Source organism: Ambystoma mexicanum, chromosome 4p, assembly GCF_040938575.1.
Source record: "Ambystoma mexicanum isolate Mex_15411 chromosome 4p, UKY_AmexF1_1, whole genome shotgun sequence".
Classification (NCBI taxonomy): Eukaryota; Metazoa; Chordata; class Amphibia; order Caudata; family Ambystomatidae; genus Ambystoma; species Ambystoma mexicanum.
This window is the reverse complement of record NC_090927.1, coordinates 992987528-993001462: the sequence shown is the minus strand read 5'-3', so window position 1 is coordinate 993001462 and position 13935 is coordinate 992987528. Positions and strand designations below refer to the sequence as shown.

Here is a 13935-nt window from a genome sequence, read left to right as displayed (position 1 = left end):
CACCCTCCCCCCCATTCCCCTAGGGTCAGGATCAGGAAGGGTCTTCCTTTCCCTGGCCAGATGAGAAGGGTCTCCGACCTGGGTTTCTGGGATGATGACCTCAAATTCATCACACAACCACAAGTCTCAATACATTGGTTTACACATCTCACAACACCAAGAGATTTATCTCTACTTCCTTTGCTAATCATCAATTATATTTCCTCTGGTTCACAAAAATTCGATTTAGAAGATTCACACCACCAAGAAGGTCATCTCTCCATCTTTTGAAGAACAGAACTTTTCACTTATTTGAAAACTTCACAGAGTCAATTAACAAGACTGTACTCCTTTCCATTTCTTTAACCTGGTATCTTGTTCCTTGACATGGAAAAAATAGGATTCAGAGGAAAACATATACAAATTATGAATGCTATAATGTCCAAGGGCTGGAACGGGGGTAACGACCCGGCAACCCAAGTTAACGGCCTGAGCGAAGTACTTGGAACGGGGGGTTAAGGCCATTAGCACCCGGGTAACCACAGGACGCAGCGCACGTCCTGTTGAATGAATGAAAATACTAATTCAAAATGGCCAAAATGGCCGCCATGGTCTACCACCATGGCGGGCGGAAAAGGGAAGCTGCTACGTCAGCGGGGGATGGCCGCAATCCGGTAAATTGGGATAGGGAGGAGCATTGGGCATCTTTAAAAAATAATAATAAAGATGCGGGAGGGGGAGGAAGATGGCGGCCTGTGGCAGGGAAGCAGTCTGTGGGATCTGTGAAACGCGGGCTGAGATTACAGGTTTCATCCCGCGATCCGCGGGACCTGATTGGCTGTACCGGCCCCCCACTCTGGGTGCTAATAATCACTCTATATTGAAATCAAACCCCAACAAGGGATAGATTCATATGTATTGAAGTTCATGTCCCCGTAAAACATATTTCATTTACTGAGTTGTTTGTACCGGTTCTCAAATAGTTTGAGTTTGTTCAGAAGAACAAAACTTCTGACAAAACAACAGAACTGCTCAGTAAAGTTTCCGAGCCTCTGCAAAACCTGATAAAAATAATGATTTGAATATTCTAAATGGAAAACACTTGCTTGAATACTAGAATTATCGAAGCTTCTACTTACTCATAACAAAGCCAACCTTGGTTCGCTCATCTTCCTTTTCTAAAGTTGAAACATTTTTAAAAGGATAAATAATGATCTCAACAAGCTAAGGTTTAGGTGTGCTTCTATGTAGATAAATGCAAAGCCATGTTTTGTTTCCTTTTCTGCAGCAGCAAGAACCACAAACAAAATTCAAAGCAATATTTCACTATCAACAGTTATCCCTGTAAACTAACAGAGGGCTAATATCTGTATAGGCTCCTCACTAAGATTAGTTACAGTTACATTTTGTCACAGCTAAATGGTATTACCACTATGCCTAATTCGTAAATGTAACAAAATTGTTTAATAAGGAAATGGTTACTTATATCTAGTAGTGCAATGGAATAGTGGTGTGTAGATAGCATGGCAAATGGCTTCCATATGTTTTCCTGCGTGCTAGATATGCATATATGGTGATCTTTTGGTGGAATGAAAGAGGGACAACTATGGCGTACAGTGGGCGCCATATTCTGATGTCTTAAATAAACCAAACAGAATTGGCGCTCGTGCCTCATAAAACGTGGAAGCAATATAATTGCTACTATATAGATCATTCAGAGTTAATGAAGATTAATTTATAAACTGTCTATCATATGTAACGAGGACCTTTGTTCCCGCATATGAATATTGATTTAATTATGAAAATTAAGGGAGCATTACGTGCCATGGCAGTAGCCATTTTAGAATGTTAGAAATATAACAAACTGTTGTATTGCACTCTTTTGGTGATGGATGGTTGTATAGCGCTTTGTTGGCGATGGATGGTTAGAGCAGGGAAACAGAGGGAGATGTTTTGCAAAGTGCTTCGATGGATGTATGGAATTTATGGGACAAGAGGATAGCTCTGTGGCATCGCGCGGGTCTTGGAAGCAAGACCACGATGTGCAAACACAGGTTTGAATCCAGGACCCATGCTTGGGAAGGAAAAAAAAAAAGAAAGAAAAAAAACTGCGTTCTAAATAACCCTGCCCTTCCATACTGCCACAGTGAAACTAGCACCTAGACACCTACGGGTTATGTGCGTTGTAAATAAATACAAAAATAAATAAATAAATAAATAATGTCAGACAGAATGCAGTGAGAATGTTGTTGTATGAGTGAGAGTGTTTGTGTGCGCAAAGGTTCTAACCCAGTCCGTTAGAGAGATCGATCCTGGATGATGGGAGCCAGTGGGGCTTCCTGTCTAACAGCTGAATGTAACTTGACAGCTGAAGTGCCTGTGGAGCGGCTTAATTTCACTGGCGACAAGCTGGCCTTCTTGAAGGACCTGGAAGAGGAGAAGCTGGAGTAGGTCATTAATAAATCTGCTGCAGGAGGAGAAGAGAGGACCCACTGCCCCTAAAAAATAAGTTCCATCACTCAGGACAATGAATCACCCGGTGAAGTTAAGAGAAGTGTTGTGATTAACCCAGCACTAGACAGTAGGGTGTTCGCTATTATCCTGTGAACCTGAATGGTAAAGCTGTTGGAAAAAGAAGGCCTGCACAGCTATTTTGCAAGGAAAGCATAAACGTGGCAGGGACCCTGCCGAGAAAGAGAGGTTGCACGGTAAGACCCTAAGTGGAGTAGTGGAAAATCTCCTGTGTAGTACAGGGCTTTGCACTCATCTTCGTTCGAGGAGTAGTCAAGTGCCAACCACCTGTGGAGGGGCACCTGAGCTCTTGTAGGCACACACTGTGGTCTAAAGAGGGGGCCCAGCCGAGAAGTAATGGGGTTTACCCACTGGACGTTGGTTGGAGCTGTTGCTCCGTATGAGCTCTGTACGGCTCCGTGGTGGGAAGCCAAATGAGGACAGCATCTGCAGTGCTGGGACCATGGCGACGGCAGGAACATGACCCAAGGACTGATCAGTTTCATTCTGGCAAAGAAGAGCTGAATGGAATTTTGAAGAAAATGACCTTCAAACTAGGAGAATGCATGATGAGATCTTGCTCGACTGTCTTTGTAAACAGACCTGCCGACGAAAGTAAGGCAGGTGATGGGCCGCACGGAGAAGAGGGTCAGTGTCGAAAAGGAATTTCGCAGTGCAGTAGAATTTAGGGTCAAAACAAATAGGGCAACGCTCAGCGGTTTGGTGAGGATGTCTCTTTCAGTGAAAGTTTAAAAAAGTGAAAAAAGGGGGGGGCAACATGCAGCTTAGTTCTGAGTATTGAGATAGAGTTAACAAGTTTGAGAAGTGCAGCGTTTATTTTATTTTGAGGATTTGCAGGTTTACAGCTGACTTTGTCAGCATGGACTTTTAGGACTATCTCAAGTATTGGAAATGGAGCATGTGTGATCTGATGTGTGATCTGAAGTATGTTAAGTAGAGAAGACAATAGTGTTAGCCACCTTTAGGTTTTACAGTGTACTGCTGTTAAATCCGGCATGGACATTTAGGAACAAGTGCATGATAAAAAGAGTGTGTGACCATGCAGCGTTTAAGTGTTGGTGTATAGAGTTTACAAGTTTGAGAAATGCAGAATAACTATTTTGAGAATTTGCAAATTTAGAGCTGTCGAAACAACTATGAACTTTTAGTTTTAAGGAAGTAAATCAAATTTTATGAAGCCACAGTATTGGTGAAAGTAAGGGGCTAGATTTTCTTGAGTGAATAGTATTTGGTGTGAGTGCAGTGCGCACATGGATAGACACTGCTCATCAAAAAGGTGTCCAAAGGGAATGGAGTTACGCTCTGTGTGGTTGGGGTAGTGAGAGGCATAAATGAGGCACTGCTGTGCGTGTGGTCATCCACAGAGCAACCATGCTCCATCAAAAAGGTGAGTGGTTTGGTAAAGTAAGAGGACTATTTTCTCTGGTGTGAGGTAGCCACTGGAAGAAGGTGGGACTGCAAGAGTACGGTCACCATGGAGCTTGTTAGAAATGTGTGCGAAATAAGGTACAAGACTATTCTCTTATGCATGTGAGCTAGTGGGAAAAGGTAGTGCCAATGCTCTCTTGAATGAGAGATATTAGAGGTAGAGTGGGGCCTCGCCCCAGGTATTGTTACACATCTCTTTAAAAGTGTGTTGATGAGAGAGTGGTGTATGTGTTGAGGTATCCAATTTTGCTTGACATGTGTATGGGAGGAAGGATCGTTTTTTGGGAGGTACTTTGATTTCTCTGCGTGTGGTGAGAAAATGTGGCCTCCACTTATTCTTGGTTGCCACAGAGGGGTTTGCGCTGCCCCATCTCTGTTACACAAATGTCATGGTTTGGTCAATGTGAGGCTTTTACCTTAATGTACGAGTGTGGATGATGTGCGAGTGCTGTAAGGAAGGTATGGTATCATGAATGAAGATGGACACAAATGAGGCACAGTTCAAAGGTGTTAATTTAGCAAAGATGGGGAAGTAGAGCACCTATCTAGCCCTATATCCAAGGATGGGAGCAGGCTCAACCATCAAATAATAAAATAATGCAGTCCTAGTAGTGTCTTATCAAATCAAAATGGCCTATATTAAAAAAAAATTTAAAAAACTATTGTCAATCCTTATGCTATAACAAATTTGTGTGGGAAAAGGCTGTATGCAAAAGAAAACAGTGTTCAAGAAAGTGTGTATCAGGATGACTGAACAGTGGGGTTCCCTTCTCCACGTGTTCAGCACCGGACAAGGTGGCACACTCAGGCTTTTGAACACTCTTGGGCTTCTTGGGCTTGAGGATGCAGTTCTGGACGTAAGCCAGGGCCTTTCGCGACAAAGTCTCTTTCCAAAACAAAGTCTCTCATTCAAAGAATGCCAGGGCACACACAAGCAAAGTTTCTTCTCTTTAGGATCTCAAAGTTCTCAAGGCTCAGGTTCACAGTTCATACTGGGTCGCCTTCGGTCAGGCTCAGATCCCTTTTAAACATAGTCTCAATACGTCTCCCTCAGTCGGGCTCGGACCTCGCAATCACAACACTGGTAGGGGTTTCCTTCCACCAAACTTCCAATCCCTTCAATTTACAGTTTCTCACAGTCTTAAATGTTCATCTAAACAGAGTCTTTTGATTGGCCACTTGCACTATGCCGGACTACTCTATTACTCTGTAGCATCTGTCCATAGTTCACAAGTTATAGGCAAGGTGCAGATGTCTTTGTGGTTGTATTTCCACTACATGTCCCATAATGCACCGTTCCTTATGGTTAAATAGTGGATTTCATGCTCACAAGAAAAGTTCATATATTTCTGACAAGTTCCCACTTCAGCCTCACACACGTGACGGGTTTCCCCTCACTCAGAAACTCACTGGCGACGCAATGCTGTCGGGTAAAGACTCACAGCTCTCAGATCTGAGGTCAGGGTCTGGCCAACCTGCCCCTTTGTCTCCCTGGGGATCAACATCCACCCAGGGAAAGCAGCAATGGCCTGTATCTGGGCTGCTGCGAGCAGCTCTCCTTGATTGTTGTCTCTCTCTCCAGGCTGCAAACCTCCAGCCACACCGGGTCAGCGTTCCAGCGTCTCGCTTTTCCTTGGTCCAAGTAGCAAGTGGGACTGGGATTGAGAAGGGGTCCCCTGCTGGACTCATGCCATGCAGCCTCCCTTTACTTCTCCCAACTGCTGCTTTCTGTTCTGCCAGGAACTCCACCTTTTATAGACCAGGGTTTCCTTTACAGGCTGCATGTGCAATTTCTGGGCGGTCTGCCTGTCCTTGCCTGACTCTATTGGTGGGGCATTCCAGTATTAGCAGGTTTAAATAGGTAGGGAGGTGCTTCAAGGAAAAGGTCACCCTGCTTCAGGAGACTCCAAAATATCGGGGTTCTGGATGGTGCGATTAAGAATGACAAGCAACCCATCTGACTCATCCGTGAGTAAACTGAGAGTGTGGAGCTGCTTGGCTGCAGGCAAAGGAAAGCATACCGTGGGCAGGGACTCTGCCGAGCAAGAGAGGCTGTAGGGTGAGACCCTGAGCCGACTAGTGGAAAATCTCCTGTGCAGTACAGGGATTGTAAAAATGTATATTGATACCGGTAAAGATAAATATAATGTACCACATATTATCATGAAACACTATGAAGTCAGTTGGTTCTATTGGGTGTGTATCTGTACTGAAAACATATTCAGGATTTGCTCAGAAAAGGACCATTGAATCAATAATAGTTGTGAGAAGAAATCCATTTTTCCCTTTTAGGTAACATTTTAATTATTAGGTTCTGTCCCTTCACATGAATTAAATGCTTAGTAAGACAATATGGTAGGAAAGAATAGATTTGTTTTAAATTCCATGAATAATCTCAGTTTTTGTATGAAGGGAAAATGAAATAGTTCAAACTGCAATTTAATTCATAAGAATCAAATCGATAACTGCGTTAAATGATATGTAACCCATTCCGATGAAATAAAGGTAGTGCAAAAGTGTATTAAAATATTTTTGTTGTTTATTTATTTCAAATGACAAAAAACATTATTTGTGGTTAAAAGTTCTCTAAATTGAGAACATTAATTCAATGTATACTTTTTTTTATCACTAACCTTTTTCATGAAAAACAAACTAGAAAAGCATTGAACAGCATTTTTGGGAAAGAAGAAACAAGAAGACATACATCAAAAACAAAACAACGGTGTGAATCAGCATAGACCAAATAAGAAGGCCAACTAGTTAGAACGAGATGCTCTAAAGCAGAGCTCAAAGTTATGGGTCAGCTTCAGCGTAGTAACCTAGTATTAACATAATGTCCACCATTTAAGAGATTGTGTCCATTTCAGGACCATTGTGTGTGATCTGTAAATACCAGTCCTAACATTAAGATCATGCTCCAATATCAAATTCTTTTATACCAATTAATTAAAAATGATTTAATGGACGAGATTAACAAAATGTATGCAGGTAAATTCAAACAAATTTTAAAAGGAGAACACTATCTTTCCGTTCAAATTCCCTCAGTTAACCTAAAAAAAGAGAGATCAAAACCATCCCTTTTTTCAATTTTGGCAAATTAATTACCTAAACAGGAAGCAGGAAATATATGGCGTAGAAAATAAATCAATGTGTCATTACTCTCTAATTGGCAAATCTGTGTGTTGTTCCACCTAACACTATGCCTAAAGAGATTCTTATATTTGAAAAAGCGATTTGACAGGGCTTTGCCGCCCTAATTTAACAAAAGAGCACACTTAACGGAATTATTCTTATGAATTAAATTACAGTTTGAAATATAAAAGTTTCCATCTAGACAGTAATTTGCCCAAGACCCAAGTGTCAGTGGGCAAAAGTGTCTCTTACATTTCATAACTCTAATCTCAGTTTTTGAACATTTAGACCTACATGGTCTTCTTTTGATTGTGCTGCCAGAAGAGATCAGCGGTCTTAATTGCTTTGATGCGTTCCTATATTCCGGCTCTCAGTTAATGAATAGCGCTGCCAAGAAACAACTAGTGGCAAACAACTACTATGGCACAGACCACAAAGGTACTATTACAGTTTATATGTTAACCTTTTTTAGGACTCATCATTAAATAATTTGCAGATGAATTTGGTGAACAAGTGCAAGGTTGCATAGACTACAGACCATACTTTTAAGATAAAAAAGCACACCCATAATAAGTTCACCAACAAAGTTTCTTTCACTTTTGCTGATCATTAAACAGAACATTCTGTAGAGTGAAGGCTTGCATACGGACAATCTTAGTTTTATCGCATAGATAGGGTTGTCAGTCTGTATCAGTTGCCAACATAGTGCAATATTTTTGCAATTTTTGTATAGGTTAATCTTTTTTGGATCATGGTCTCAATAGATCTTCTTGCAACCTGTTAGCTGCTTCATTATAGACGCTTCAATTTTTGCCATCTCTACAACATTGGCTTTATATCCTCAAAGAAACCATTCTTAAAAATTGACATTCTTGTTTATATTCCGTAAAATTGCTGCAGTTTCAATTTGCTCTGGAAACCTCTCATTATGAGATGTTGTGAATAATCCTGCATGACAACTGGTGGCTAGAAGAATTGAATTAACTTCTGTACCAGTGTGGTAGGATTTTGTCTGCATTTTGTTGACATGTGTCTATCTTTAGATTAGGGAAAGATATTTGTTTTCATGAAAAAGGTATTGTGCATTTGATACCAAACTTTTTATCATTGAGGAAATTGTAAAAAGCTTTTATTCATGTTCTGTTCGCTACCATAGCATGAAAATGTCATATATAAAGCAGGCCCCCTTCTTAACCGTGTCAGGTGGATATATGAGAATATGAATCTCCTCAATTTGGCCCATAAAAGGTTGCATAGAGACGGGGCATATTTAGAGCCCTGTAATATTGGTTATAGCTGTTGATACAGCTCACCATTGAAAAGAAAACCATTGACAAGCATTATGGCCTTTTATGTAGGGAACAATGCTGATCTCTTAGCATGATCGAATTCCACTGCACCCCATTGCAATTTTTTCTTTTTTTAAAATTAATTTTGTGATGTGTTGGTTATAAAAAACATTGACAAAGTAACACAATAAATTAAAACATAGAACAAATACAGATCATGATAATAAAACAGTTTATGACAATAAAACAATTCCACTAATCCATGCAGCGACAGCAGAAAGAGAAAAAAGAAAAGATAAAAATATGTAGTCAATTTTTTCATAGATCATTTTGGAGACCTTGCTGCAGTCTTATGCTTGGTTACCAAGTAACCTGTCTTTCCAGAACCTACTCACAGTCATGGGTTCAGGATCTTTTAACATGGAATGTGAAGGCCCAATATAAAAATCCAAAATGTTTTAAAAGTTCAACTACAGAGAATTTCCGGTGAGTCTCATGTGCAGAGATAATTCTGTTCCAGAAGAAATCGGAGATCAGCCCTTCATCATTTCCAACATATTTCCTGAATAACAAATATCTCAAGTTTCAGGTGCCTTCGCATTCCATTAACAAGTGCCTCAGAGACTGATTTAAGGGATTCTTGCACACTTTACATAGTTTCTGTGAGTTTTTCTCTTCTGTTCTCTGTACCAGCACTTCCCAACCGGTAAAAGATGTAGCCTTATCCTGAGAAAGTTGTTTCTCGCCTGCCTGTATGGGAATTTTATCATCAGGTATTTCGCTAAGACCCCCAACTTTTTATCCACAGATTGGAAGATATTTGGTCTATTCGCGTTTCTGACTTTTGCAATTGTTTTGATCCAATCACCTCTTTCCCCAGCCGCTTTCGCTTTCTGGGGTATGTTAATCAAGGTCTTGAGTTTTAAGTCATATTCTCACCGAAAATCTTTGACTTTTTCCCCCTGATTTATGATCTATTGAAGTATTATCAACACCATATCTAATATAGTGTTCATCCCATGTAATGTCAATTAATTGTTGGAGGACATGCATACAGTCTCTAGCATAGGGCAGTAATGTTTTAATCATTGGGTTAGGTAATGCATCTATGAATTTCCAATTCTAATACTATCAACAATGAAATACTGCTGACAATTGGTCTCACGGTTGGCAATTCAAACAATTCTTTCTGTATTTTAGGGAGAAAATATGTGGTGAGAGTTCTTGATTTTTAATGGCCAGTTGTTGATATCGAAGACTTGTCATTGCTTGCAAGGTCCAATAAGGAAGCTTCTTTTCAAGTACATATTGTAATTGGGGCAATTCATTATGTTCCAATGGTTTGTACCAACCTGGTATATTTAAATTGTCTTGCCCCATTTTTATGTAATTGTTTTTTTCCACAAAAAGAAATTGCCTCCTCCATCTGCCCATTTGATAACTATCTCTTATGATTTGCCAGATCATTTCTCTTTTGTGAAGTCTGACTTGTATCTGGATCAGTTACTGGTGTTTCACCCTCTTCTCCACTTTCTGCAACCGTCACGGATCAGAAATGACCAGCATTCCCGATGGTGCAGTCTCCAACTTTTTGTTACATGTTGTTTCAACATATTTTGGTACGTGTACGCTGTCTGGTCTTAAGTCACGTTCATACTGAAATATTTTGATTTCTTTAACTTAGTTTTGTTCTCAAACACTTGAACAATTGATCCATAGTAGTGTAGTTATTTTTAATAGAGTTGGTCTATCAAATTGAACCTTGCCACACTGTGTATTTGGAATAAAAATAAGTGTTATTACTGACAGATTAATTTATCACTATTACACATATTCGATTATATTGCTATTAAATGAGAAGCAGCTTGTGTGATCTACAGAATTCTGCTATTCGTTATATAACCAATAAACATACAATTAATTATGTGCAAAAATGCCAAATTCAGAGGTATTCGTAAAAGGTAAAAACTTACTTCGCATGTTCACATCAAGGGGATTTAAACTTGCAGCATGGACTTTCACCACCACTTCATTAGGGTACTTGATAATTGGGAACATTGTGTTTTTATTGAACCGAAGAACATCATTACTGCCGTATCGGTCAATCACCCATGCAGGCATAACTGTATTCTTCTTCGAAGAAGTGCTGATTGCTTGTCTGCGATGGAGTCTTCTACATTTTTTGCTTAGACTAAGCAGTCTTGTACAAAACATTCCTCTAAGTGTATTTAACATGGCTGACCATAGGATTCACAGTACTGGAATGCAGCCGATTATCTAAACAAACACATGCAAACAAAACCAATTAGGTTTATGTACCCATTAATGTGCATCGTATATCATTAATTATTCCAAAAATAGAAAACTCATACCATTTTGTTTTCTGGCAATCCCACTGAAATGCGACAATTCAGGTAATATTTTAGCATGAGGGCCAATTTACAGTATTTATTTTTTGGAGGGGTGGTGGAGTGTATGGTCTTAAAAAAGGTACTACATTTTCACTTTAACTTTCCCAATATAAATGCAGAACTACAAGTGCCTCTATGCAAAGCGAATGGTAGCCTGAGAGCAAAAGTCAGGACTCGCGGAGCATCTCGCCATATGATTACGTTAGCATTTTATATAGGCATGCAGGTTACAATGCATAGTATAAATAAAATGTACAGTTTCACAAAAAACAAAAAAAAAACAAATGCCATTTAAATAGACTCGATGACTTAATACAGCTAACGAAAGTTCTGTTTTTGGTTCACTTGGAAACTGTCATGGATTGAATAACTAACTAGGGGCTATGTTGAACATTTGCTCTTAGAAGCACCCTAAAGACCTATAAACATGCATTGGTATATTTGCTGCAGTACTGAAACAATGAGTTCTTGCAAAAAACAAATAGGTGGTTTAAATAAAGTAATTTGGGGGTGACTGGGAGCACAGCACCTGTGTTGGGTCTGGTGGCTGGGGACTGTCCTTTTGTTGTTAACACACCCTCATGGTTATTACACAAGAGAATTTGCAGCAATGCCATGCAGGCTGAGTGGAGCAGAGAGCAGACATGACCTGCATCAGTGCCCAGCATTGTCCCTGTCCAACTCGTAGTTATTCACGAAAATTGATAAATAGTCCTGCCAACCTGGGTCATCAGGTTCATGAATAACAATGAGCCAGCCCGTGCAGAGAGCCTGGACAGTGCACACTGCACAGCTCAAAATGAAGGTTCAATGAGCAGGAGCTAAAACTAGCTCCTGGGTGTCAGGCATCACCCAGTAAGCAGGAGCTATGGCTAGGTATCCAGGCTAGGTAGCCAGGAGCAGGTACACAGCACACTACAAATCTAACTTCCACACAAGATGCATAGTTTAACTTTTTGGGTATTATGTATGATCCATTATGTTTAAATGTGTCCTACATATGCCCTAGTTCTTCTTTATTGACATTTTCAAACACTCAAAATAAAGGTCACATATACATGTTTGTAAGGCACCACTTGAACTAAGGTGCCAAACGTAGTTGCTGGTAGCTGTTGGTTTCAAGGTAATCAGGCTCTCCTAGGGTAGAGGTATGGGCTAAATAGTTCCCAGCAATTCTGAACCCTGCACTGTTGTTCTATTACTATGACGGACTGCCGGTTAAAATAATAAGTGCCAAAACATTACAACTTAATCAAACTGGAATCCGCAATAAGTACAGCGGCTCAGAAATAATAGGGCTGAGTCCTGGCAAGCCCACCCCCGTCCCTCACACAAATTAAGCACTATGTACAATCTTACTTGGTTGGAAACTCGAGATTGGACCTCAAATGGGTTCCTAGGAGAATTATACAGGTACCATGGCCAGTAGTTCAATGGACATCAATGTGAAAAAGGGAAATTGGTGGGGTTTCTCGATTTGTTCGCAGTGTAGTGATATGTGACAAATGAGAAGAAGACCATAATAAACAGGGTCACAGGAGAAAGTAGACCCGATGGTTTGATAATGGAGTAGGCAGAGCAGCTTCTAGACAATAGTGTGCCCGTGCGAAATGCTAGAATACACCCACCCCCCATGTTGCTCTTCTGCAGATAACCCGCAATATAGTGCTGCTCTAAAATCATGAAGTAATTGCAATTTAAATACAGTTGTATTGCACTTTAAAATAAGTACTTTCATACAACAATAAACAGGAAGGAATTTTCATTAGCCCATATTGAAGTTAATTACCTAAATGAAGGACACTCTCCCATATCTTGTTGGTGAAAAAGCGCCAATTGCTGCTATTTGATGGCAAAAACTATCAAAGTGTGTGACTACGCGGCAATCACTGTATTTGTGACAATACAGTTAACAGGTTTCATGTTAACATATCCTGCCAAAACCTATCAAATAGAAAATTATGAAGGTTCATGCTCATGTGGCATCAAAAACTACAGTAGCGACAAGAAAACCATTTCAAAACACACAGGTCAAAACTGTTTGATTTGTTAATGCTTGTTTTCTACCTTTCACATACATTTTTCACAGTAAATAACGCACACACACACACGTACACTTGCCGCTTGACACATCCTACAACAGAAAACAAAGTAAGTAATCCCATTAAATCCCATCTCGTCAGCGTTCATACCTTCCCCTTTCAAATTCATGATCCGTTTGACAAAACTTAAACGGGCACCACCATTTTTAATGGGTAACATTGCTTTTTTCACCAACTACTCAAAGCTTTTCCCAGTAAACAGGATTGTTTGTCAAGGTGACTCCGTGTTACCTGAATTCATCCATTCCAGGTCTTTTGTGTAACATTTCCATGCATTTGGAGAGTTGTAGCCTTTTTTATTTTAACTGGATTAACATACTAGAAAACAATGTTTAAAAAAAAAGAAACCCCATTAGTGTTCGGATGACATGGAATCACCCATTTAATCGCCCTAAACAACCCACAAACATGAAAACGAGCTTAGTCACCTGATACAAGACCATAAGTGAATGAAAATTCTTCTCATCCTCATACATTAAGCATTCCTAGGCTATTTACCTCAGTCTTCCACTCCTTTTAGTCTGTCATAAACCCGCAAACCTCCATTGTTGCATGTGTGAAAAACCAAAGGGTGCCTCACTTGCCAGTCCCCGGGGATCCTTCTCTCAGGTGGCTAGGGAAGGTGCATTGCCTTTGGATCCAGACCCTTGGGGTGGACCAGTGCTGGAGGATCACCTGGGTGAGGGATCTTCAGGGAGAGGGGGTGAAACAACCGATAGTGAGACAAAATGTCCCCCTTTCCCTGACCCATACCCGATCCTATTTTATAGGATTCTCTGACATTTCAACCCCTCCCCCTTCTCTACACAAACACTGGGCTGAGGAAGAGGAGGACTGAGAGTAAAGAAGCTAACCCTTATATATCCCATTGGACATGTCCCGTTAAGATCAGGCAAAGTCAGGCACTTGACCTTAATCACATACATCGGACACTCATTAGCTCCCCCCACACAGATAAAAGGCAGAACATGGAGACACACGCTGAGCAAGATGGAAAACGAGAAGGAGCAGATGTTCCGGGGAGAAGGCGAACACAATTGAGCAAGACAACAGATCGAGGGA

At 40.4% G+C, this 13935-nt stretch overlaps 1 protein-coding gene across 2 annotated transcripts in view; it reads right to left on the bottom strand.

The window, feature by feature from the left end:
* Nucleotides 1-13935, bottom strand: part of RTN4IP1 (reticulon 4 interacting protein 1) — a 485006-nt gene that overhangs the window by 437041 nt on the left and 34030 nt on the right. For both annotated transcript variants that reach the window (XM_069606575.1, XM_069606576.1), the window contains one exon: nt 10334-10637. In XM_069606575.1, the coding sequence (XP_069462676.1) occupies nt 10334-10595 (262 nt within the window). In that variant the 5' untranslated portion in view covers nt 10596-10637. The remainder of the gene's footprint in view (nt 1-10333; nt 10638-13935) is intronic.